The sequence below is a fragment of the Aythya marila genome (assembly GCF_965140915.1).
Source record: "Aythya marila genome assembly, chromosome: 12".
NCBI lineage: Eukaryota > Metazoa > Chordata > Aves > Anseriformes > Anatidae > Aythya > Aythya marila.
In genome coordinates, this window is record NC_139053.1 from 9,575,936 (window position 1) to 9,601,777 (window position 25,842).

Consider the following 25,842-nt stretch of genomic DNA (forward strand, 5'->3'; position numbering starts at 1 on the left):
CGGTGGTGTGGGGGGAGCGGTGGTGCCAGCAGCATTGCCTGGGATGCTGGGTCTGAGACAGGCAACTCAGAATCTGACTACCCAGGGAGCAGGGCTCCCCTGTGCCTGACCTGTGCCAGCCCCAGGCAGTCCTCAGTGCCTCCTGCTCCTTCTCCAGCATCACTGGGTTACTGCAGTGGGTTATTTTGTTGCCTGTGGCTTTAAAGTGGCCCAGATAGCAGTGTGGCATAGCCACGGGCTTGTGTGACCAGAGCCTCTGCAGAGAGGTGTGTTACCAGGGGCACATGGTCGTTTAGGCCAAATTCACAGTCCTCAGAATGATTTCCCTGTCTTCCCCCAGCAACGGAGAGCTCCGAGTCGTCGCACTGCATGTCAGGCAGCGGCTCCAGCGGCTCCGACAGCGGCTGTGTCTCCAGCATCCCCCAAGAAAGCTTCTGTGAAGACATGGGCTCACCCACCTACATGCCCCTGGGCTCACAACACAGCTCTGCGATGGAGGAGAAACCCCGGTTCACGAACAGCCAGTACATTTCTGCAGTAAGTGCAAGCAGCCAAAACGCTCTCTTCACTCTGCCTGTCACTACCACTGCCTCCTCGGTTCAAGCCACTGCCTCTCACTCGGGGACTGAAGATGCTGCTTTTGGGCTAGGAGTCGCTGTGGGGAAGTGATGTTTCCTCTCGCAGAGACTCGCCTCTTCGGGGGCAGGCCAAAGCCCCTGCGTTGCGAGAGCCTCCCCTTCGTGACCGGGATCCCTGAGGAGATGCACTGGAAAGGACCCGCAGGGCTGGAGGCTGCACTGGGAGGGGATGCTGTGCACACAGGGGCTTTCGTGCTGCCGTGGGCTGGGGTACACGCTTAACCTCCTGGGGATGAGCAGCTGGAGCTCTGCTGCACATGCTGCTAAGCTCCTTTCTGGGGAGGCTTGGACCTTTTGTGGGGAGCAATGAGATGGGACGGAGGGAAGGACGGGAGCCTGTTGCTCTCAGATGTCATTTGTTTCTCCTCTTACGTTCCTGAGGGTTCTCAGCCACTTCCCTTCCCACTAGCTTGTGTCCTGATGCTGTTGTCCTCTAACCCTGTACTAATGCTGGCTTCTCTCCTCTGCAGAAAGCAGGCCAGGTCACCATAAGTCCCTCGACAATAGTGTGATCCCCTCTGCACACGTATACGGCCTAAGGAAGTGGAGTTGTTGTAAGTAGCCCCTGAAGGGGATTTTCCAGCAGCTCTGAGTGCTGGTCAGACTTGGCAGTAGCTCTGAGTCAGGAGGACCTCACCCCCATTTCTCTCTGAGAAGTCTCCCACACGCATTCCTGACCGGTGTCAGTGGCTCTGATCTGGTTTTAGACAACCAGCTCCCACAGCCAGCGCCTTAAATAACAGGTCGGATGCCTCTCTGGTTTGGAGGAGGAGAAACAAAACAAGCAAAAATGGTTTTCAGGTAGTAGAGGCTTGTGCACCACCTAGTCCATGTGTCAGTGTTCAGATGAGCTTTGCTCTGAATGCTACCCAGCTGTCTAACCACTAATCTGTTTCTTGTGGCTATTTGCCGAAATCCTGCTGTTCGTTAGTCCCTCTGAGCTGCCCTGGGGAATCCATGGTATTCTCCCCAAGCTGGATTTATTCCACAGTTTCCTTTGAACCTCCCAAGGAGTCTGTACACATCACCAAGCAAAGGAACCTGCTAGGCTGTGGTCAGGAAGTCCTGGGGGAGCTGCCAGGTGTTACTTCTGGAGGAAGTATTTCTGGAAGTTGGCCAGAAGGTCCAGAAGATGTGTGAGGAAGCTCGCTGGTGATCTGTCCGAGGAGAGCTGAGCCCTGATGAGCCAGGCAGCCAAGCAGGGTGGCAGGCCCTCGTAAAGGCTTACTATGCCTCACGCAAGCCAGGCTGTGTCAGGCTCAGCTTTTGCCTCTTTTCTCACCCAAGGATTCCAGTCCTTAGCACTGGGCTCCCTTTTTGCTGGGAACAGAGGGCTGTGAGTGTCAGACAGACAGGACAGGGGCTTGGGTGGTCAAGGCACAGGCCCATTGATAGTGTGAAAGGCCTTGGCTTGTGATCCGCAGGTACCAGAGGTCATACTGAGCTAAACAGACCCAGCAGCCGTGGTTCAAATTTGGGATCCTCAGCTGCTTCTTGGGATGGGTCACAGACAGGCCCTTCTGAAATGGTCACAGCTGCAGGGGGGTTGCTGCCCCACGGCTGCTCTGGCAGCAGCATGTAGCCTTTGGGTGAGGCCTGAGCCAGAGGCAGCTTTTAGCCTGGGGAAAGGGCCTCGTTCCTCCTGCGAGGCTCTTCTAGTAAAAACGTTCTTTTGCCACCAAAATGCAGCTCTGACAAACCGTGGTTTTGTAGTATTTTGCAAAATCACTGCTGGCCAGGACAGAGGGACCTGCAGATCCTGCCGTGTTATGGGAGTGCAGCCAGTCTAACCCATTGCACGGTGCTGTGTTCCAGGTTTGATTGCCATTTCAAACTCACTGAAGACCCCAGGCCTCTGACCAGCAGAAGGAGACAGTCTTCATCCGTGAAGATACTTTTACACATAATCAGGCTCTTTCAGACAGTCCAAAACCTGACCTCTGGCTGGGGGGAAGTCCCGAGAAGGTTTCTGTCAACTACGCTTAATAGCTTTGGTGTTGGATGGGACCTTGGGCATTCAAAATTTGTTAGCCCTATATTTATGAGTAATAAGTAACATAGCTGTTTGAAAAAAATGTATTATTTTTAAAGCTATGTGCTGTACAGATTTTTTTTTTTTGTTACAAGTGACTCTGTTACTGTTTGTTCTCTAAGCTGCACATTTTATAAAGTTTTTGGAAGGGCAAGAAGAGAAACCAAGGTATTTAAGAAAAGTAGCGTAACTTCCTGTTTCAGGGTTATATTGACCTGGAGCTCAAGATTAACGTCCTTCCTTATGTTCTAAATATGTCTATCATAGCAATAATTTATTTTCTTGGCTTAACGCTTCTGTTTTAATAAAAGCAATTCCATTGTTACAGTGAATTGTTTCTTCCCACGATTCTCCCAGTGCCTCAGTGCTGAGCTTCTCTCTGTCTTAACCATCTCCCAGCTCTTGCTGACTCTTCGGTCTCCCTGTGCGACTGCCGCGCTAACCATCTGCCAGCTCAGCCGCTGTTCTCACGCGTGACCTCAGGAGTGTTCCTCAGGAGAGGGGCCGGGTCCCCCGGTGGCAGCGTGTGGAGACCAAAGCAGAGCAGGGAGTGTAGCAGGTGGGTGAGGAGGACACAGCTCCCCTATTCCAAGGTCCTCTCCTCCTTGTTTGTGCCACTCAGCCCCCACAGGCAGATTGCAGCCACACGAGGTGAATGACAAAGTTCAGCCTGCAGCGTGCCTTGTCCCAGGGGCCAGGCTGTGCCCCAGGATTTGGGGTGCTGGGGACTGGCCGCTTGCTTTGCTGCTGACCTAGCCCCTCTCCAGGTCCTTACTCTTGGTCCATTCAGCGTTGCTTGTTTGAGGAGGTTTGGGGGGTGGTGGTGGCATCTGAGACAACAGCTTCTGAGTATCTAGGTTTAGTGCAATGCTTGACCTTAAATGCGTGATGTCTGAAGTAGGACAACGTAACTGCAGGACAGCTGTGTCCTGCATCCCCAAGTTGCCTGTTAACGCAGAGTAACATCAAAGCTCCCTGCAGGGCTGTGATGCTGTCTTGGTGTTCTTGGAGGAAAGTTGAGGATCAGCGCTTTTCTGGAAGCTGCAGTTACTTACTGCCAAGCTCCTGCTTACTCCTGGTTTGTGAAATGCTGTAAATCAGCATCCCCCAGACGCGAGAGAAGCGATGTCACATTTGGCCTTTATGGAGCAGGAATTTATTCAGTTGCAGTTTCACCATAGCTGCTGCTGGGGTGGAGAAGCTGCTTGGTCCCCGCAGTGCATTGCTGTAGTCTCAGATGTAAACCCTCATAGCCACGTGAGTTACCCTCCGCGTATAAACTATGTTCATTCAAGTCTGGAAATTCCTGTACTGTACATAAAACACTTGTTTAATAAGCCGAATGTTTTTTAAAACTTGTTCTTTTTTTAGACAGCAAATAGAACACAGTTGACACCTTTGTACAAAATTGTGTGGGAAACAGTTGCACAGGGAAGATTTTAGAAGTTACTATTTTAAAATAAGTAAGTTAATGCAAGATTTTGGGCTGCCAAGACAGTAATAGCTCATGTCACAAGAGGGAAAGACGTTACTAATGCGACAAAAGGAACATGAAATTTTCTGAATTTCTCAAAAGGTTTTTACATTGCTGGAAAAACAAAAAAACTTTAATGTTTACCTGATGCTGTTTTTTCAGGGTTTGATTGATTTGTCTAATAAAGGTTATTTTCTTTATATGAATCTTGTTTGCATGGTATGTTGATTTCAGTGTGGGAACCTGGGCTGCAGAAGAGGAAAGAGGTATGCCTTGAGAAAAGCAGTTGTCCCCAGGGCATCTAAATGCCCTCTCAAAATGCTGGTGTAAGATTGAAATAACGTTTCCTTACCGAGTTGTTAGATGGATGGAAGTGATGTTTACTTGCTCTAGTTCACAGGGTGAGAACAGCGTCAGCTCTGCTCTGCAGAACTGCAGAGATTTTAGAGCAGGAATAGCAAAGTGCTGTGTCTGCACAAAGTGCTTAAAAGGAAACACGAAGTAACTGCTGGAGAACTGAGGTTATTATTTCCCCCACCTCTCCCCCCCAAAAATAAATAAATAAATAAATAAATAAATAAATAAATAAATAAAAATTGATAACAACAAAGGTATTAGCAGAAAGAGTGGGTTCTCTTACTCATTTTCGGTAACTAAAGCCACATGGCAGGGACAAGCTTTTACCCAGCTCCTGTCCCAGCATTTTCTAATTCAGGGTGCCAGGGAGTCACCTGAGTGAGAGCTTCTCTGCATCCCCTGGCAGGAGTTAGGGGAACAACGTCACAGAAAACGTGCATGGCCATCTAGGCAGACAAAAACACAGCAGCAGTAGGTGGTGTTTTTTTTTTTTTTTTTTTTTTTCCTGGTAAATAAACCTAACTCGTGACCAATAAGTGGTAGCACATAAGATTTGCCCCCTAAAGCTGACAGCTGACAAAGATTCTTAACTAAATGAAGGTACTGTTCAAAAAAAATAAAAAAAGCTCAGATGAGATGTTTATCCCTCTCACACACCACAATGAAAACATTTCAAAAACCTTTATTAAGAGTCTGTAAACTTACATTTCCAAGGCAAAGTATGAGACGGATCTAGCAAGCCCTCTCTCTATCAGTAAATCAAGGCAGCGGCTGTACTTCCACGCAAATGGCAAGGTAAACTGAAAAAGCACAAAAACAAGGTCACCATTAAATCCCCTGCTGACTGCAGAACAGCAGCATCGCTGGCTCCTTGCTGCATATTTCTTAACCATCCTAGAAGTCTTCCACCTACTTTTTGTGGACACTCTCACAAATTAGCGGCACAGTTTTAAACTTTTATTAAGGCTAGACATTACACTAGTCAATTAATGTGCTGAAAAATTCCCCCCCGTAATTCATTTGCAAGCAGCTGGAACGAGAGAACCAGCTTAAGCTGAATGCCAACAGTAATAATAAAAAAGACACCCCAAACACACACTCACACGTGCACAAAAACTCTCAGCCCTACAGCATCACCTGGTGGCGAATGCTACTTACTTCCACCCACTGCAGTAGCTCTTCACGAATCTTTCTGTCCCGTTTAAAATACTCCGTGTTCAGTAAATCAGCGACAAACTCCTTGGGTGTGAGCTGCTGGGTCTAAAACACAGAACGTGACATCGTCATTCCAGCAAGCAGGGACTCTTGCTTAATGAGGAGCATTAATTATCCTTGTGGAAACTTCTCAGCAGGCAAGCTGCTAAATGCTCCATCTCACTCTATTGAAGAGCGCAAGTTTTTATGTCCTGCCACCCATCGGTGGCCTGGGGAAGCTGAGAAACCACAACTCAGCCAAATTGCCATGACCTTGTACCTACCCAAAGCCTGTTCACAAGGGTCATGATCTTGGCTGTGATTTCCTTGGGATCCTTCTGCCTTATGGAGTCCAGGATGACATCAGTCAGGAAAAAGTGGCACTTCCTGGCATAGAATATCTCCTCACGCGAGAGAGAAAAGCGAAGAAAAACGATATCTACAAGAAACAGTTCAAAGAACACAAAAAAGGATGTGGTCACAGCATTCAACATTTCAGTCATCCAACCTTTGGCTTCTTTAATGCCTTTCATGTCCAAGGTTTTAATGCAATGGAGTTCTAACAGCCAGTTTTCAAACCTGAGCTCAACTTAAGGGTTTGCCCAAACAAAAACTGAATATAGATTTTAGGACATTCACCCTGGGCTTTGTTTCATTTCTTTTCAGCTACATTTAAATGCATGTGTGTTCATACACACATGTTATTGGTTTACATACGCACACCTGCACAAGTAGTGCACGGCACTGTTGGCCACAAGGTGAGCACAGGGGCTCACTCTGCCCACCAGGAAGACTCATGCTCATGCTCCAAGAAGTCTCAGCTGGAACTGGGCCCCCACAGCACCCCGACCACCTTCCCAGACAGGACACAGCAGTGCTCTCGTGCCTGCCCATCTCCAAAGCCTAAGGTCTAGCCCTTTTCCCAGCAATGCGGGAGACACCTGGGATCAGTACCTGGGATCTGACACAGCACCAGGGAAGGGCCACTGCACTATTCTGCTACAATATTTAAAAAATGTGTGTGTATATTATGTATTTTTTATATATAAAATACATATTTCGCATCAATAAACAAGTATGCAATAGACTAGGAAGCTGCCTTTCACTCTTGCATATCCTTGAACAATCTGTAACCACCCGGATAATGAGTTTACTGGTTTTCCTCCTTTTTTTTTTTTTTCTCCCTGATTCTTTCCAGTTCTGTAGCTCTCTAACAAATTCAATGCATTAAAGAGCTTCACTGGGAAATATTTAAGACACCTGCAAGGTTAGGCAGCTGCTGTCCCGCTGCTTTGAAGAATTAAGTCTTAGCAGTAGTTAAGCTGCAATAACCCTAGGTACTCAGATAGTCAGAACTGGCAACGAATCATGACAGAGATAATACTAAAAACTCTGCAGCAACATCATTTTTCTTACCTTTTGAACATCCTTTCTTACCTTTGGGTAGTGCTTGAGTGCTTGAATTACCCAGCTGGGTGCCATCCAGCAGAACGCTGTAAACAACACTCTCTTCATTGCATGTGTGAAAGCCATCACTGCCTAAAACTGGAGGATGTTCAACTTTAAGAATCAGCCCTACATTTCTGTGATCTTCCAGAAGAACAGGGGTTTGTTTGCTGTCCATTGTTTCTGTGAATGAATACAAGCTGAGTTTTATAGCACAGCCCATGCAGAAGTACTGGAATAAACACATTTGTTCTTTTGTAAGTGTGACCACAAAATTGTCATCTCGTTTAAGTTATGCGCTTTCTTTGTCTTCATTCTGTCATGAGGTTTTGCCAGGAAAAGTGAAATGCCAATAGACAGAAAATAGCAACTTTTTCATCAAATAATTTACAATCTGAAGTATAATATTACAGGTTTTCTCTACTCCCCTCTTTCACAGGGAAAATTCAGAAAAAGTAACCATTACACATTGCTTAACAAAACCCAAGCATAATTTAGTCCGGGATTCTTTCAAGGGATATGAAAGAGTTTTTTTTTTTTTTTTTTTTTTTTTAATAGGAAAAAATAATAATCCAGCTTGCACTGCTATAGTAACAAAAACATCCACAATCATTATTAATACATTCTGCTTTGCCAGCAATTCTGTGAAAACTCACAATGTTGCCCACTGTGGAAGTGGTACAGGGTAAATCACATCCTTTTTAGGGTGACGGGAGAAGTCTTGGACTGGGACTTTCCACTGAGGTTTCCTGAGCTTGCATTTAGTATCTTGGCTATCAAACATTTTTAACTCCTACACACGGCTGTGGAAACTTCTGGGTTTAACATAAACTCAGCCTTTGTGCTAAATTACAGGTTTCTGTAACTTGGTCTGTGCCCAGTGATCTCACTGGTTATAGTGGACTTTATTCAGCTCAATTCACACTAGTAGTATGGATCTGTTGTTAGACCCTACATCTGAAACCCTTGTAAAACATTTAAGGTTTCATTTTTTTTCAGGCTCTGGTGACTGAACCATTGCTATCTTTGTACACTGCCAGCAACTCCAATAAAAGCACTAATAAAATACCACATATACCTAAAAAAAGATTCTGTTAGCAAAACCTATCTGAATGGCAAAGACAATTTAAAAGACTATTCAAAATATTCTCAGGATCTGAGGATGTCCTCAGGAGAGGACTGAAGGACACAAAGTCTCCTTATTCACTGTAGTCCCAATATCAAACTAGGATCCCGATTTTTGTGCCATTACCAACCATTAATAAACTCCAAATGTCTCAGAAATGCAGACGGATAACTTCTGCACATCAAAACAGCTTCACTGCTCATTGCACAGCTATAAAGGCAGAGTAACAAGGAGACAATTAAAGTACAATTCATTAACACTAGTGGATCAAAAAGCTGCTCGACCTTTCTGGCAAACACTCTTTTAGTATCAAACTCTGCATAGATAAGTGATAAAAAAAAAAAAAAAAAAATCCACCAGTCATAACCAGGCCCTTGCTTAGCAGCTGGCAATCAACTTACTGCCTTTTATAGGGATGAGTTTCATCTGCAAGCTCTCATCTCTTACTTCACTGGGTAAACTTCCTACAAGCAGGAGAACAAGAAAAAGGCTGAGACCATCACTCTGAAGTTCAGCAGCACGATCAAAGTATCTTATTTATATACAAGTGATTCAGTTAATTACTCCCCTCATTTTTGAAAACAATCCCAAAGTAATCATTTACCTTCTGCTTGCTCCCTGTTTATGTTCTCTGTATTTTTTCCTATTGTGGGAGTAGTTTTTATGGTGCTGAATTTGTATGTTCCAGCACTTGGAGTAACTGGCAGACTCTGTTTGAGCACGTATTGGTCCAGCTGCTTTCCTTCAGCCCCGGCTTCACATTGGGTAATGGGACTGTTTTCTTGAGTTGTAAAGCTTATTTTCCCAGGAGAACAAGCAACAGAAGCTTTGACACCTCTGTCGTTTTCAGGAGTGTTGTACTGAGATACACTGCCTGTGATGCAACCATCAGATACTTCTACGTGCTGAGAATCACATCTCTTGGAGTTCACCATGTCCCATTCCTTTACCAGGGAAAGTAATTTCTGGATGTGAGTTGCTGAGTCTTTGTTTTCTTCTGTCTTTGTTAAACTGCTTATTTCTCTCTTCCTTGGAGGGCTTGCTGAAAGTAAGCTGGAGTTCACCATACTGTGTGAGGATTCTTCGTCTTCTCCAAGTGTATTCTTTCGCTTTGTCCCCCTAGCCCGCGATACTATTTTGGAACACTTTGCCTTCTCCCCATTGGTATCTTGCTTTCCTGTCAGATCTCTTATATTACTCCATGTATTAATGCAGTGTTTACTGGAATCCACAGCTGCATATGGATACACCTAAAATACAATGAAGCGTTGTTATTTCTAATTTAGAAATAATTTCTAAATTCTAATTCTAGTTAGAATTTCTAATTCATTGGAAGGAAGTGTAAGTCTGGCCTTTCCTAATAACTGATATGTTTTTTTCATTCTACTACAAGCATTTAATTTAAGGACTGAGTTCTTAATCTCTGGAAAATATTTTCTCACTTCTATGCTGGATGCCTTAAGAATTATCAGGGCAGTGTTTGGACAGCCTTAAGACTGTCCAAACACTGCCCTGATAATTCAACACCAATGCTATGCTGTCCTGCATCACTTAGTGAGATGCTGGCCCTGCTTGTGTGCCTTGGCCACTTCAGTTTCTTTCTTTAAGTTCTGCTGAATTCAGCGATTGGAAATGTCTCTTCTACCGCTACAACTGAGAAAAATGTGGTTATGTGAAAAAACAGCGGCACATTCTACACAAGATGTACACAATTTGGCAAATTAAAGATGTTCAACTGCTCTACCACCTGAACAGCAGTGTTAATTAAGCTGCAGGTTGGAGCAGCTTGGTGTTGGTGTGTAAATGCTGCACAGGCAGCACCTGCTTTCACCTTTCCTTAGCAGACTGAGGGCAACTTTCAGCTGCTGTTGTCCAGCTAAGAACTAAAAGTAGGCAAAGATTTGAGTGGGAAGCACTTCAACCCATTCCACTGATTTCACAGACAAGAAAGTTTCTGCAGGATGCCTGAGTGCACTGCTTCAGCTTGCAGCTCCCACCCGAGGCTGCTGGGCCTATAGGAACCACACATCCATGACAGAATCACGCCAGGGAATGCCAGTTCATTTAGCATTTCCTGGTCATGCCTGACTCACATAGGTCACGGATCCTGCTAACTCCAGGGCTGCAGTGATTTCTTCCTGCATTTCTTTACTACCTTAAAGCACTTAGTAGGAAGCAGGAGATTTGTTTCTACATCCTCTTTAGTCAGAGGTCTGAACCTGTGACCCAGCCCCAGTTCGCAAGCCACACTGAAGTCTGGGTGAAAACATTTCCTACCCTTGGTGGCAGGGACTCACTAAGTAACCAGGAAAGCAAATCACAACACCAAAAAGAATCTAAAAGAGCGTAGCCTTGTGGTGCTTAGACCAAGCTAACACAGACAAGAGGTTGTTGTCCTTATGCTTTGGACTATCTGATTTTAGAGTGTACAGTCACTGGATAAAAAGAAACAGCAGGGTAGCACCCAGAACACTGCTAAAGCACCCTGACTTGGAGTCAGTAAGTGTGGATGTTTAGCATTTAAATTCTCTCTATACAGAAGAAGCTGTTTTGTGTTTTTGTAATATGCAAGCAGAATGCCTAATGCTGTTCTCCACACTCTCCCTGGATGCTCAAAACCTTTCTTTTTTAAGTAGTGAAGAATTTAAATTTGTCACCTTTCTAGTTCAAGTTGCATTTAAAAAGGCTTTATGGCAACGTATTCTGAAAAACAAGCCTTACCTCTTCCGGGTCTTTGCTGAACTCATGCTCCTTATTCCAAGACTCAGTATCTAATCTTCTACATGGAAAAGAACCTTCATTGTGAAATTCCTTGCTTTGGATCCACAACCTAGATAATATTTACTATTATTATAGAACTTTTTTCCAGGGGCAACACACACTCAGCCTGCAAAAGGAGCTGCTAGGGCTTCCACTCATCAGGAGATCTGTTTATACCCCATTCATTTTTATTATGAATTATTTTCAAACTTCTGGGGAATTAAAGGAATTCACAATTATCACTACTGTGTAATACAAAGGCAACCCAGGACCAGGAGACTTCATTGCTCACCTGTACTGAGAAGTTGTGAAATGCAATGCTGCAGACACACAGTAGATATATATTTTTTTTCTCTTCTGTTTCAGCATCCACAAAGCTTTGACCAGTGGATTTATGTAAGCCTTACTTATCAACTCAGGCTATGTTTATATAACATCAGACTTGGGGTTTGTTTCTCTCTCTCTTTTTTTTTTTTTTTTTTTTTTCTGTGAAGACGTTTTGTACGCTTTGGGGAGCAAGCTATTCAGATTCAGGACGATCACTTACATTCATGGAATCAAAACCAGGTTAAAAAACTGCTTAAAAAACTGAGCCTCTGACAGTGACTGCCTGAGTTGCACATCTGTCTTTGAAAAGGTGAAACACCTCTGGACGCACAGAGTAGCTGATGCTCTCTGCCTACAGACATAGATTTGAGAAGATTGCCTATTGAGCTGACTGATCTAGCGATGAACTCTATGGACCAATCTGGCTCCTGAAAGAGCACAGAAGAAACTACTAGCAAATGGGTTTGCAGATTGACAATTTGCAGATTTCTCCACAACATGGTTGGAGAAAATGCTCCAGTAGGTCTCCAGAAAGCAGCTGAGGCTTGACAAAGCCAGGGCTGAGCCCTGAGCTGACTGATGACTCTTCTGTTACTCTTCCTGTATCCAAATAACTCATCGGGAAAAAATATGGCCCAAAAGGAAATAGAATTGCTCATCCTCCACTGGCTATGTTTCAAAAGGAAATGACAAAATTGTGTTCCTTTCAAGGAAGGACAAATACTTATAGGTCAGATGAAAGGGCATTATACTACAGAAAAGAAAAAGAAAGAAGAAAATGTTTATCTACCTGTACGCATCACAGTGATAAAGTGCTTCTAAAAGAGAAGGGATCTGGTACTCCTCTGCTTCTTGACAAAATAGAGGCCATTCTCTGTAAATTGTAAATTAACTTAACTGTAAAATCACTAAAAATCAACCTTACCTGATTATTTTACCCAGTTATATATATATTCTGGAAGCTTAGACAGTCAGTACACAAACTAAAATGCACTCACGTAAGTGATTTTTCTTTTAACGTATGGACAAATAGCTTATCATTTTAAATACCAAAAAGCACCCAAAACAAAGTGTTTTTTTGTTTTGTTAGTGTTTTTGTTAAATGTTTCAGACCAAACATCCAAGCAATGAAGAAAAAATCTAGTGCTATTGAAAGTCATAGAAATTTTACCATTAACTACCATTGACTTCTACAGAATCTGAATTTTATATCAGCAATCCCAAATTAGAGGGCTCTTTTAAAAAGGTGCAACCAAAATAAATAAGCTCCTAAACCAGAAGCATTCAGCAGTATCTCTCTGAATTTTTGTCAGGCTTGTTATCTTCAAAACTTTTTCAAGCTATTGACCCCTTACTAGCTAAGCGGGTCTGTCCCCTCTTTTTCCCCTTTTTCTTTCTGTAATTAACCATGGATGACAGAAACTGATTTTGAGAAGCAGGAGTCCTGCTCTGCGATGCTCATGATGCTTTCTCATGTTGAAAATTCACCCTGGCATTTTCCTTAGAGAATCCCATAATGGGGGTTCACAGGTTTGAAGGCTTCTAGGAAATCTAGCATTCCCTGAAACACTCTTAGCCCTAGAACATGCTACTAAGCTGTTAGCGTTGCTCTTGGTCTTATCCAATTTAGTGTCTCTCCAGCCATTCCCAGGCGTGGTTTGGCCAACTGGATGTTCCTGGGACTGTTTGCAGTGGGCAGGAGCGAAGCCACCAGCTCGGGGAGGTTAAGGCATGTCACCAGCAGAAATGCAGCTGGCCTCAGTGACCAGAAACATTCCCAGATATATTTAGTTTGCTTGTATAGATATAACTGTAATGTTTGACATCTGACTTCCTGTGCCTTTGATGTTAGCCATGAAGGCAAACAGTGATTAATATTCCAAAGAAGACATGGTGTAACAATTCTGTTGTCTTTGAAGGAAAGAATGAAAATGCATACTCTTCATGGCAACAGCTAAGTGTGCTAAAAATGACCACATCAGCTGGTGAGCTAAAAAGCCATGATCAGTACTGAAGAGAGTCTGCCTACTAGGATCAATCCAGCAAACAAGGGTTTTAAGGACTGCAGAGACCAAAGGATGCGATGCCATACAGACTTTCATCCTAACAGATGGGAGGAGGGAGGTGTTCTCTCCTGCTTAGGAGCCCTGTGATCCTGCACTCAATGCCACTGCCTTTTTGGAAGAGATTTTCCAGCATTAGAACAGAGATACCAGTAGAGGGAGCAGATGCAGTATTTTTCAGCTGAACTAAACCAGATTTAGCTGTCCCTGCTGTAAATAAAACACAGAAATCTGAAGATGAATGCAATGATAATTTTTTGTTTGTTTGTTTTGTTTTTTCGTTAAATGCTTGCACACAGTACACAAATCTTTGATGTACCCTGCAGTACAAGTATCTGGTGTACCAATCATTAAAATAAAGGCATACTTATCTCACCACAATCTCTAAATCCCAACAATTCATGTTTAGATAGAATGGTTTACTTCAGGACTAAAATAAAAATTCTTAATTCCTTTGGACAGTTATTTCTATGAAAATCAGAAAACAAATGCCCATGCTTGTTTCCCTTATAATTATCTAAAATAAAAGAAACATGCAAATTCGCCCTACTTACTTAAATTCTGTTGGCAAAAATAATTTCCCAAGTCTTAGAAAGTTGAGAACATGCCGAAACATTTGTCCATCTCCATGGATTAGAAGACTTTGACCATAGGTGATCCAACAGACTTTTTTGTCATTTGACAGCAGCTCTGGGTACTACAGAAAAAAATATATATTAAGACCGTAGAAACAACATTTTCTCAGAGTAAGAAGATGTCTCTTCTTGTTATGAAAGCAATTCTTCAACTTACATAATTCTAAATGTAGGAAAGTAATTCTAGGTCATCGCATTAATTTTGTTATCAAGAGGGGCGACCATACTATAGTGAGTGGAATCTGTTCCAGACTAAGCACATTAATCCTGCTGTGTGTATAGTACTGTCTTCTTCTTAAGTATTTGTAGCTTCACAAATTCTGCGTAAAAAGTTGTATAGAAATTTTGAAAGGGGAAAAAATTAGTTCTTACGAAGTACTAGAGTCACTGTCTGGAGTATGCTAGGCTATGCACCAGACTACCCAAAGCTGTGCAGAAAGTCTACCTCCTAATGAACAACCTGAAGCCCGTGTTGGTTTTCAGATGTGGAAACAAATATCACATGGCCCTTAGAAACTACACATAGACTAAATTCAATCTGGCTACATATGCCACAGCTTTTATTGTAAGGGACTGTGGGGCTCTTCTGGTAAAGGATCGGGGCTGTCTTCTGCTTGGCACCAGTGATGGGATATCAGCTGTACAACACATAAGCTCTGAAGAGCCCACAAGGCTATGCAAAAAGTGCCTCTCTTCAAGCATGCCCTTTACTTCATATTAACATGCATGTTAGGATGTAGAAGGAGCCCTGGAATCCAACCTGCACCTGAAACTGTAAACCTGCCCAGTGGTAGTGGACACAATGAAGCTGAAACACACACACACAGTTTTGAAGTATCTAAAATAGCATGAAGGCATGTGGCATGAAAATGCATTATGGCAACTGAAGGCACAAAACATGGAGGAGGAGGACGGGGCAGCCAAGGTCCTATAGCTGTGCCCATACAGCCCAGGAAACATTCCTGGAGGAAGCCCTCCCCAGAGCCACATCTGGGTTGAATTTCAGAAGAAACCAGATGGTGCACTCCTATGAGCTCCTATAAATGCCGCAAAGCATGCTAAGTATTTGCACCTGATTATCAATATGTTCTTAACTCCATGTTAATTCAAAGCAATTTCCTATGAGATTTTCTTTAACTCACTAAACTTCAGTTCAGCGGGTTTAAGATCATGCATAAGGTTAATCAATACAGTCAAGGCTCTGCTATTTTTCTCTTTGTTCTTGAAGATTTCCTGTGCAAGTTATAGAGGGAAGGAAAAATCCTGTTTGGATATCTTTTCTCAGTGAAAGGATTAAACAAGTTCCATCAAGTTGGGCCCTTAATGGCCCAACTACTTATATTACTAGCCCAGAAAGTACTTTCTTAGGAAGTCCAGATTTATTTCCCTCAGGTACTTGAACATATTCCACTTAATATAATGCCTGGGGCAAAACCATTCTAATAATTCTTATTATTAGAAATTTAGATTATGCTCTGTAGGATTACAGAATCTGCCTTAGGAAGGGTCATGCTAAGCCAACCAAAGACAATTAATTATCCATACCTTCAGTAGTGTCTGTAAGTAAGTTTCATACCAGTTACTTCCTACATAAACTTTCACAATCTGATGCAGTGAGCATGCTGACACTTCTGCCGTCCAGTCTGCACCTAGAGATGGAGTAACAAATGGAAAGGTGACAACTAAAATAACTGTCAGCAGTAACTTTAGATCTATAACAAAATAATTTAAAAAAATAATGGATTTTTCATCAAAACAACGTAAATAGCAAGAATTATCTGAAATAGTGAGGTAACAGAGCACGCTGTGTATATAGAGCTGCAACTCTCATGCTTCTTTGCTCATACACAACCACAAGGAAATAACAGGTGAGGATGTAATGTCAGAATAGTGGACAACTTGGTCCATCCACGCTGCAGCCAAACCACCTCTCCTCTAAACTTGAAGATAAGAAGAAGAAGGCTGCATACATTAGCATAGTCTCGATAACTCAACAGTTTTATCACCTAAGGTAGGCGAGCCTAAGTACACTCTTACATTGTCATGAAAAGTAATGAATTATTTCCAGATTACTGGGAACAAAGGAAAAAAATGAGAGGTCTTTGAAAGTGAAAACTCAGCTTGTCAGCAAGTGGAAAGCTAGTGGAAAGCCAGGGCAAGCTGGAATACCAGAGCCTTGCCCATCTTGGCAAGGAGCCTCACTCCTTATTTTCTTTGAAGATGATGTTATCATGGCAGGTGCGAACCTCAAACAGCTTGTATATGCAGAGGGCAGATATAACCCATCAGCTTTGGATACATTTCAGTCTGGGATCAGACCACATCCCACCTTAGTGTTGAAACAAAGATGTGGGAAAGCTCCTGTTGAAATCCTTACCAATATAGTTCATCTTATTGTTTTAGTTAGTAATTCCCGTGACTATCTGCTTTAGGAAAAATCAAAATCTTTGCATTCCAATAGAATAGTTAAAAACAGATAAATAATAATAATACAAAACTTTGAAAAGCGCTCCAACATGGAGAATTTTATTTCTTACAAGAGCCCAGGCCTTTACAGAAGATATAAGTAAGCCAGTAAGCCACATTCTTAAAGGAATGATATATGGGGCTATAGGTAATGACATAAATAGATTCTAGGGTTCTCTAAACAATGAACAAACTAGAACATGGTTGTCTTGTACAGCTACTGCAGTGGGACTATCTTTCATAACATATAGGGAGCTGAGGCATCATTTACTGTTACAACGTTTGAGTCACAATTATTTTTTCTAGCAGCTTTCTCCAACATACTAATCAAGAGTGATGCATAATTCAGTAACTGCTGCTTCAATTTAAGACCAAAGCTTCCTATCCAAGGGTTAGAGCATCACTCCTTTCTACAGAGACACCTTTTGCATGGAAGGGCAGGGAGGAATTTCAAACATCAGCCCTGTCACCTTGTTCTGGTGAAAATTGCTGATGGCTCAAAACTGGCAGGACAAACAACCCCTACAGGAAAACAGAGGGCCCTGACAGTGGAGTAAGCTGGAAGTAAGGTCACTGCTACCACATAAGTCAAACTTCCAAATAAACCACAACAAGTACATTTAGAATCCTACAAGCTGAAGTTTGAGCCAGGAGGAAAGGATTATTGACTGATTAATTGCATCCAGGCAATAATCCTCAATCTACTCTAAAACAAAAAGATTTTTTGAAAAAAATCTTGACTTACTGTAATCTCTGCTCCCCGATGACATCTGTTGCTTCAGATAGCATTTTAAAGCATCTTTCATCGGCTCGTATGTGCTGTCCATTTTGTCCAAATAAGCACAGAGCTCTTGGATTTCAGAAATATTTTCAGTGAGAGGAAGTTGGCAAGTTCCCAACCAATTTCTATCCAAAAGAAGTAGAAATCACATTTTCTTTTTATTATTATATTTCTACTACTTATTTTTATTGAGTACAAGTCAGTAAATACAAATTTTCCTAAATATGTTTTTTGCACCTACTGATCTTTACTTGTACCTTTTTTTGCATGAATTGAGAGCCCTGAACAATCCACGGTAAATCTGGAGCCATCAAATAATGATCTGAAATAGCTTTGATTAAAGGTTTTAATATGTTATTTCTCCTACACTGCATCATTACCCAGTGACAACAGCAAGTGCACACAAATGCTAGGGGCAGAGATGAGCTGATTACGTGTTTTATCTTCCTGTCGGCTTTCTGTGAGCCTTCAGATTTTAGGGGTAGCGTGTGTTTGTGCTACATTGTCTAGGCAAGAGCGCTACCAGCATGGAGATTTCAAATGTAGTATCCAGACATCTACATTCTTTGTACCCATAGCCATTGAGGTGCTTTTTAAAATTCCCTACAAGGAATAGTATGTGTTAAGAACGTGTTATCACTTAAAAATAACTAATTATATTAAGTTTTAGGGATGTTATCGCCTGAAAATAAATGATGATAATAAAAAAATCCCCGTATCACTTTGGAATTTGAGGCTTATCAGCCTGCAATATAATAGAAGGACATGATTGCTCCTGTAATTGCAGTTATGTGCGAGCTGAGTTAATGAACACCGTGATTTCCAAAGGTCGGACTCATGGGAAGAGCACCCGGTTTTGGCTCCGAAGATGCCCACCGCTCCCCCAGCTCTGGGGTGACCACCGGGGAGCTGCCTGCCACCTACCTGGCGTGCTGGAAGAGGCCGCCGGTGCCGCAGATGTGGAGCCGCCGCTGGTTGCTGCTCATGCGGAGCTGTCCGAGGACTGAGTCGGGATATCGCGACAGCAGCCCTAGCGCCAGGCAGAAGAGGGGCGCCCGCCGCCCCACCGTGCCCCGCCGCCTGCCAGCGCCTCTCCCTGCTGCACCACCGCCTGCCAACCAAGGAGATGCAAGAGGGGTGTCAGGTCCCAGTCAAGCACTGATTGATAATTGCAACCCTATTTCCCACCCTTCCTAAGGCAACTTCTCTGGATATTCTTTCTTGTACATGGTGGTTTTTAAGGTTATCGTTATGAAATGGGATGTTTGGAACAGGAATGGGGGCAATAGGTCCAGCAGCAAGCCACCACAGAAGCACAGAATTTAGCCTGGAAGGAGGTCCTTCCTCCTGGGTGCACCTCTAGGGTGCCCAGGGACACATCAGAATATCTTCTGAGATCTCCAAGGAAGGAGACTCCAAAGCCCCTGAGCAGCCTGTTCCAATGTGCAGTCAATGTGCATTATGTTACCTCTATGGATAATATGCTATAGTACCTCTATAGATCCTCAAAGCATCTATAAGTTCAGGAATTCCCAGAAGTAAAACTTCTTCCTCCAAGACATCGATGTTGGAGAAGTCATCGGGCAACAAGATCTTCTCTGAGCGGAGAAAGTTAACTTGAAAATAAAAATAAAATATTGGAAGTGTGTTGGCATCCGCTGTCCAGGGCTCAGATCTAGCAAAAACAGTTTCTTGCAACTTCCCTTGGTGTTACCATTCACACTTAGACATACACGCAGCAGATAATAAATCCGCACCAGGAAATACTGCCTTTGAAACAAAATCCTGAAAACTAGGTTTGTGCTGGAGGAGACCTGATACAGCATAAATGACAGGGTAAGCACAGAATCAGGCTAGCTTTGTTTATTAGAGCAGCCTAAGAAATTCCTGTAAGAGGTTTCCTGTTTGTTTGGCTGATTCTTTTCCCTGGGCACAGCCCCCTCCCAATGTGTACTTAAACGTGTTTTCCCATAGGCTAACATCAGAATTTATCCATAGGACTAGCAGAGCAAAGCTCCAGCAATTTCTTTTCTCATGTTGACTGAGCCCTCTGAGGATGAAATACTATTCTGATGGAGGACTTATGTGGTCCTTTCATACTTCTGAGATGTACTTGTCTTTTTTTGAAAGTGGAGTACTATTTCATGAACAAATGGCAATTTTTTTGCTAGAAAAAAAGATACAAGAGTGAGTGAACATTTAGAGTCACTATGTTAAGTTTTATCTTTCTTAATTACCAGTTGTCAACAGCAGTTCTGGTCCTTGATGCCATTAGTGCATTTCAGCTCAAAAAAACATTGGATTAGTAAAGACAAATAAGTAGGACCATAAGTAGGTAGTTTTAGGTACATGTACTCTGGAAACCACTTGGTAGATGCTTTGCTTGTTAGTTGTTAAACAGAGCAGTAAAACTTAATTCCCTCCCCCCCAAAAAGATGAAAACATTCTGATTTTTAAAGTATTATTGAAGATGGATAGAAATAGTTTAATTAAAATGATTTAGACGTGTCATAATAATAATTTAAAAAAGAATAGTTACCTATGAAACGGAACTCACTGCATCCACATTCAATCAGGACTGCATTCTCAAGCAGCCACAGCAAATTGTCATCATTAACTAGCGCAGGATATTTTCTCACTAAATCTAGTGGCAAAAAACAGTAATTCACTTCTTCTTCTGTATCAAGTAAAGGTGTATCCACTAGCCCTAGGGGAGCACTTTCATGTAAACCTAGGCAAAGAAAGTTGCAGAAAAATCAATAGATAAATAAAGAAAAATGGAATTCAAATGATCTGGCTCTAGTACAGCAAAGCTAATAAAAGTGCATTAACATTGTGCAACACTTAACATTCCCCCAAAAATAGTGTTATAGCTATGTGCTAGCCCAGCACAAATCAATAAAATATTTGTGTGGTGTTTCTTATTTATTTAAATAATGATGAATACAGAAGAAAAGATGACAAGAAAACCTTTTCAAAACTCTAAAACATTCCTGGCTTGCAACAAACTAATGGTCTATGGACAATCCTAAGGATGCAAAAGAATTATCAAGGCCCTAATACAAAGTTTCCTATACAAAGAGTGAGAAAGAGCTGTTGAAGATGAAAACACCCTATCAAGAGTGATATGATCAAGATGTGATCAAACATCTGGAAAATGATGTGCAAAAATAGGGCAAGAAATTTAAATCCTTCTAGTGTTTCTGTAACCAAAAATTCTGAACTGGTCCAAATGCAAGCACACATTTACAACTAGAGGTAACCCTGCTAAGGCATCTGAGTGATAAAAGCACTCGCTGCACTTGACAGAACCCTGGAAAAGGGGCTGGGACACTTACCTGTGAATGCTTTTCTTTTGGGAGAAACCTCTGAGGGCTTGCTGGTACTTTTTCGCGTTCTCCAGTAACTCGGAGATGTTCTTTGAGCTACTGGTATATCGGCAGGTCGGACACATATATCATGTTTCTCCTCCTTCAAATTATCTAAGATCTGTTAAAATACATACATTTTTTTCTGTTTAGTACTTCAACTCAAATAATTAACCAAAAAAAAAAAAAAGTAGGCATGGGAAAGAACCTAATCCATGTTGCTATGCCATAGTTCACATCCATATGTCATGGAATATGGTACATGGACAAGAATAAGCATACATTAGATTCCTGATTTTTAGATACCTAAAGGTATCTGGAATGAATGTGTGAGGCATATTGCACGTGTAATATAAATAATTTATATATTCAAAAAAAGCCAATTATTTTTGCAGCATTTGAGTTCTGATGGTATTTCTTTGTATTCTGGCTCTGGAATTCAAGACAGAACATTACATGTGTAAAGGTACACAACAGAAAAAGCCAAAAACACACCAGTAAGCTCTTTTAAATAACATCTTTACCATAAGCTGAAGGAATTCAATGATTATAAGAGGGAGTTGATGTTTGACTCAATTATAGTAATTATTAACAGTCTATTTTCCTAATCTTTTATGGAATGATAAATTATTTTAAACCTGGTAAAAATAGTTACACATACTTTTGTAGGCTATTAAATATGAAGTAAATTTAGAGCTACAGTTATGACTACTAAAGCACAGATGTAATATACCTTCATGAAATTAATAAGGTTGCACTGACAATCATTTAAAAGCCAGAAACTTCAAGAATTCTAGTTCAGTGAAGCGTGTTCCTGGCCATACCACAGTAGCTCCATGTTAAATATGTGATTGTGTACTGTTAACACAACAGACTACTGAGGTTTGGTGGTCTTCCTCTCCCAACCTATTTGGAGATGTTACATCTTTAAATACGGTCCTAAAAAAAAAATAAAATAAAAAATCCAAAAATGTTAATGTTAAACCCAAAATGCTAACATTTTGGGCTAAAGATGTTAAACATTGTAGTATTTTTGAGAGAACTTGATAAATAGTACAAAAAAAAAAAAAAAGGAAAAAAAAAAAAAAAGAAATTCAGAGTTTAAACTTAGAGGAAATGCAAATACTAACACATGAAAATACACAGTTCATCCATGCAGGAAGTATGGACTCAGCCTTCACTGATACAATTCAAAATCACAATTCAATTTCAATACATAATTCTTGTAGATAAGCAGTAAATTAAATATTAAAGGTCTCCATTTAATATGTCTATTTATGCAACTAAAGAATAGGAGGAGAGGAAGAAGTATTATTTCCCTGTTTGAACAATGAATTCAGTGACGTCCTACTGGGATGAATTTATTTTCTGGCAAACTGAACCTTTTCAGGGAACAACAGAATGGGTGGTAATCTCACATTTTTTATTTTTTATTTTTTTTCAGATTAGAGGGTTCATATTCAACAGGACTGGTCAATATAATTGTTATAAAATGCTGAGCATAACTGTCGGTGGATAAAAGCCTCTGCTTGCTTTAATTTTAGCAAATAAACAAGTAATAACAGTTGAATGAGCTCTGACAGAAAGGTCAAGCATCAAACGTGGAACATTTTTCATATTCACTGTCCATGACAGACAAATTGAATGCCAAAACTACTTGCTTGGATAACTACTGCAACCATTGTTAAAATCATACATGTAAAATATCCTTGACATCCTTTTACAGTGAGTATTATCAAAGAATAACAAATATATATATATATGTATAGAGAGAGAACTACATAGAATTCCCCACTTTACCTGTACTAGAGGTGTCAGCTGAAAAATTAATGCTTGCTCATATAATAAATTAAATTCATCACAGCTGAAAAAAGATACTTTTGAAGTCTGCATGTAATAGTGAAGGTGCCTAAATATAAAACCGTCGTGGTCAATAAATAATCTTAGATTTTCAGACTGGTCTTGTACAGCAGCTGCTTTCCATAATGGAGATTCAGGAAATTGAGCGACTTTACTTTTGGGAATTGAGAAATACCAGCCACCAACATTAAAATTAATTGACTCTTCTTCTGCAGATTCAATAATACTCTCTGGTTCCTTCAAAAGAAAAGGAAAATATATCAACAGGCAAGAATGAACCTGTGAATTCTGGAATAAAGCAAAAAAAAAGCCATTTTATTCTAAAAACTCCATTGGACCTTGCATTTTATTTCCCTCCTGCAGAAGCATCCACACCATATGTTTTGAAGCAGCTCATCAAAAAATTAAGTATGGGGCAAATGCCCAAGGGCTTTACATTCTTAATCATTTGTGCTTGCATATTCCTTAGTTAATATGGATCGAGGGTTGTGAAAAGTTAATAAATTGCATGCTTTTATATAATATAATTCTTACAGCTAAACCTTAGAACAACCTGGTCTACAACTGAAATACAACACACGTCTTCTTTAAATTTACAAATAAAATGAACTACATTTCAGGCAGAAAACTTCTTGATTGTAACAAATTTGTATTCGGGTTTGAACCAACTCCAGCTAAGTAAGCTACAGTAATTTTGTTATGACAAGACAGTAATAAAACACAAATAAATGCTTGTATACCCTCCCACACTACTCCGAGCAGCAGGAAGGAAACAGTTATTGGTTTGCGGCCAATTGCTTCTTGTTGTTGTATCACACTGAGATGTATTAGTCTGTGGCTTACAAAAACAGAAAAGCCAATTCAAGCCTGAAAACAAAAGCAGCCTGCGCTCCTTAGCCACAGTGGCTAGCTTGAGAAGCCAAGGAGACAGTGTTTGTGTTGACAATGGAGGATGCGATTCTTGCAGCAGGAACAAGTGGGGGAAGATAGGTGGTATTTTTAGGCTATTTCTCATTCAAGCGGCTACAGACAGGGAGTCAAAAGGAAATCTGGAAAAGGACGGGGGAAAAAAAAAAAAAAAAAAAACTGTTAATGAACGTAGGAACCGTAGCTTCTTGAGGGAGCTGCAAGTCAAAGCTGAAGGTGCTGCTGGTGGTCGCTGTGGCAATGCTGCAGAACGACAGTTACGCTGGCCTCAAAGTGCTCTTAGCCTTGGCTTTTTCACAGGTGTTCTCAGCTTCGTAATGCTGATAGCACCTGGCAATTTCAAATCAAATATTTGTGGAGGAAATGTGAAAAATCTGGCCAAGAAAACTAGTTTTAAAAAGTGACCAAAGTCTGGGTATTTCTAAGGCTCATTCCCAGCATTTAGGGGCAGCAGAAAACAGCACACACCGCTGCTCCCAGCTCCCTCATGAAGGCTCTGGTGGCCAGCAGGACCTCAGGCTGATCTAGCTCACTAAACCAGCAAGAAGTGATCCATTTGGGGTACCGCTATAGGATTTTTTTGTCCCCAGCAAACCACCTCCCCACTGCCAGCCTCCCTCAGGCCGCTTCCTCCAGCCAGCCCCCGATGCCCACGGGCCGGCTGCCAGCTGGGGGCCGGCCGAGGAACAAGAACCGAGCTCCATGGCCCCCCACAAGCAGCCTCGGGGCCGGCTGAGGGAAGCGGAGCCTCCCCCGGCCCTGCCCCTACCATGGCAGCCGCGCCTCAGCCGCCGGTGCCGGGCAACGGCCGGGAGGGCAACGGGCGAGGCCTGCGGCGGGAGCGCCCCGGGCTCCAGGCAGGTACCGGCCGGGCGCTGAGGGGAACCGGGCGGGCTGGGGGACGGGGTGTGAGGGGTCTGGAGCCCGGTGATACCCCCCTTGTGCCATATGGGGCCGGGAATGCTGGCAGTGGGGGCGTGCAGGGCTGCAGGGGTGCCCTGGCTGTGGGACGGCAGCTCTTGGTGCTCCTCGACAAAAAGCAAGCCGCGATCCTGTTGCTACCATTGCTAACCACAAGATATGCGTACACAAGGAACTTTAAAGTAGCGCTTGTACTATAAAGCACGATGAAAAGACCACCTGAAATATAAAGTGGCCCCAGAGGAATTTTGTTTTACCCTCGGTGGTCTCTGATCTAATGCTAAATTAGAGATGTGAAGATGGGTTAAAGGGTAAAGAACCAGAACAGGTTGCTGCTGCTGCTCCCAGAGCTGCCTCGGTTCAGCAGGGGAAGCAATTCTGCATTATTTGACCCCAAAAATGAGACAGCTGAATACAAAAGGCACCAGGACAAGTCTATAAAATAAAAGGCTGTTATCTATACAAAGCTGCACCTCAGTTTCTTTTCTGTTTCCTCTATTACTGCTGAAAATAATGATTTAAACATTACTTGGTGGTGGCGGTGTTTTTCCCCGGTGGCATTACATATTCCAAATCCAGAAGTGATTCAGGAGCAAGGACCCTTGGTTTTATTTAAGTCCATGAAAGCATATCTCCTTAGACACTGTTAGTGTTTCTATACCTGGTGATCACATCCCATTTAAATTCACTACTGTAGTTACAAACAGCATGCTAATCTTCTAATATTAAGATGTGTGCTCTAGAGAGACTCTGTTTTAAAATCAGTTGTCATGAGTGACTTCAGGGTGTATTTTACTAGTATTTCATGTTTTCAGGGTGTATTTTACTAGTATTTCATGTTTTTCTGACCTCTGTAACAGCCACAGGACAAGGAAGCTCAGCTGTGAGGTTCCCTATAAGACCCTTTAGAAGGGGCAGGGTGCTGATTTACCTTGAAAACAGATTTACCTTAAAAACACAATGATAATTTGATAGATTTTGTTAATCATGTTCTGTTCATGTCATTTTTCTTAGATAAAATAGAAAGAAGGTGCAAAGCAAGGGCGAGGAATAATAATAATAAAAAAGATAAGAACATAACATTTCATTACCTGACTAATCATCATTAGCATACAATACTTTTAGTTTTCACCAAAAGAAAGGGGAGCAGGGAATTTTAAGACGGGCTTTAGATAAAGATCCCACTGTAAGCCTCCAGGAAGATCTCAGAATAGCTCACCTTACTTTTCAGTTGAAGGAATCATGTTCTAGAAATCCAGATGAAAGACAACCAAGTGAATTCAAAGACCAGTAAGACAAAGAAACCCACACATTCCACTGCAACATCCTTCTTCTCACCTGGTCTGGGTGAATGCTGGGGAAATTAGCTGATCTCAGGGGTTACAGCTGTGTGCACAGAGCTGGTGAGTTATTAGAAATGCAATTTAAACAGCTGCTGCTTCACAGATGTGAAAAGTAACTGGAAAT

At 42.0% G+C, this 25,842-nt stretch overlaps 2 protein-coding genes across 7 annotated transcripts in view; one reads left to right on the forward strand and one right to left on the reverse strand.

Moving 5' to 3' along the window:
* Positions 1-4,344, forward strand: part of PLEKHG4 (pleckstrin homology and RhoGEF domain containing G4) — a 78,307-nt gene extending 73,963 nt beyond the window's left edge. For 4 of the 6 annotated variants that reach the window (XM_082770152.1, XM_082770148.1, XM_082770147.1 and 1 more), the window contains one exon: positions 341-4,344. In XM_082770152.1, coding sequence (XP_082626278.1) covers positions 341-669 — 329 coding nt within the window. In that variant the 3' untranslated portion in view covers positions 670-4,344. The remainder of the gene's footprint in view (positions 1-340) is intronic. The other 2 variants (XM_082770150.1, XM_082770151.1) reach the window with 2 other exon arrangements.
* An 858-nt stretch (positions 4,345-5,202) lies between these two features.
* Positions 5,203-22,987, reverse strand: KCTD19 (potassium channel tetramerization domain containing 19; the record flags this gene model as incomplete). The annotated part of the gene is made up of 17 exons (XM_082770199.1): positions 5,203-5,301; positions 5,660-5,761; positions 5,980-6,134; positions 7,133-7,324; positions 8,669-8,731; positions 8,872-9,517; positions 10,989-11,097; positions 12,145-12,228; positions 13,972-14,114; positions 15,598-15,701; positions 17,264-17,424; positions 18,224-18,410; positions 18,793-18,915; positions 19,839-20,030; positions 20,638-20,788; positions 22,468-22,764; positions 22,964-22,987. 17 exons carry the CDS (start codon positions 22,985-22,987, stop codon positions 5,203-5,205), a joined length of 2,832 nt encoding a protein of 943 aa, XP_082626325.1.
* Positions 22,988-25,842: the final 2,855 nt, after the last annotated feature.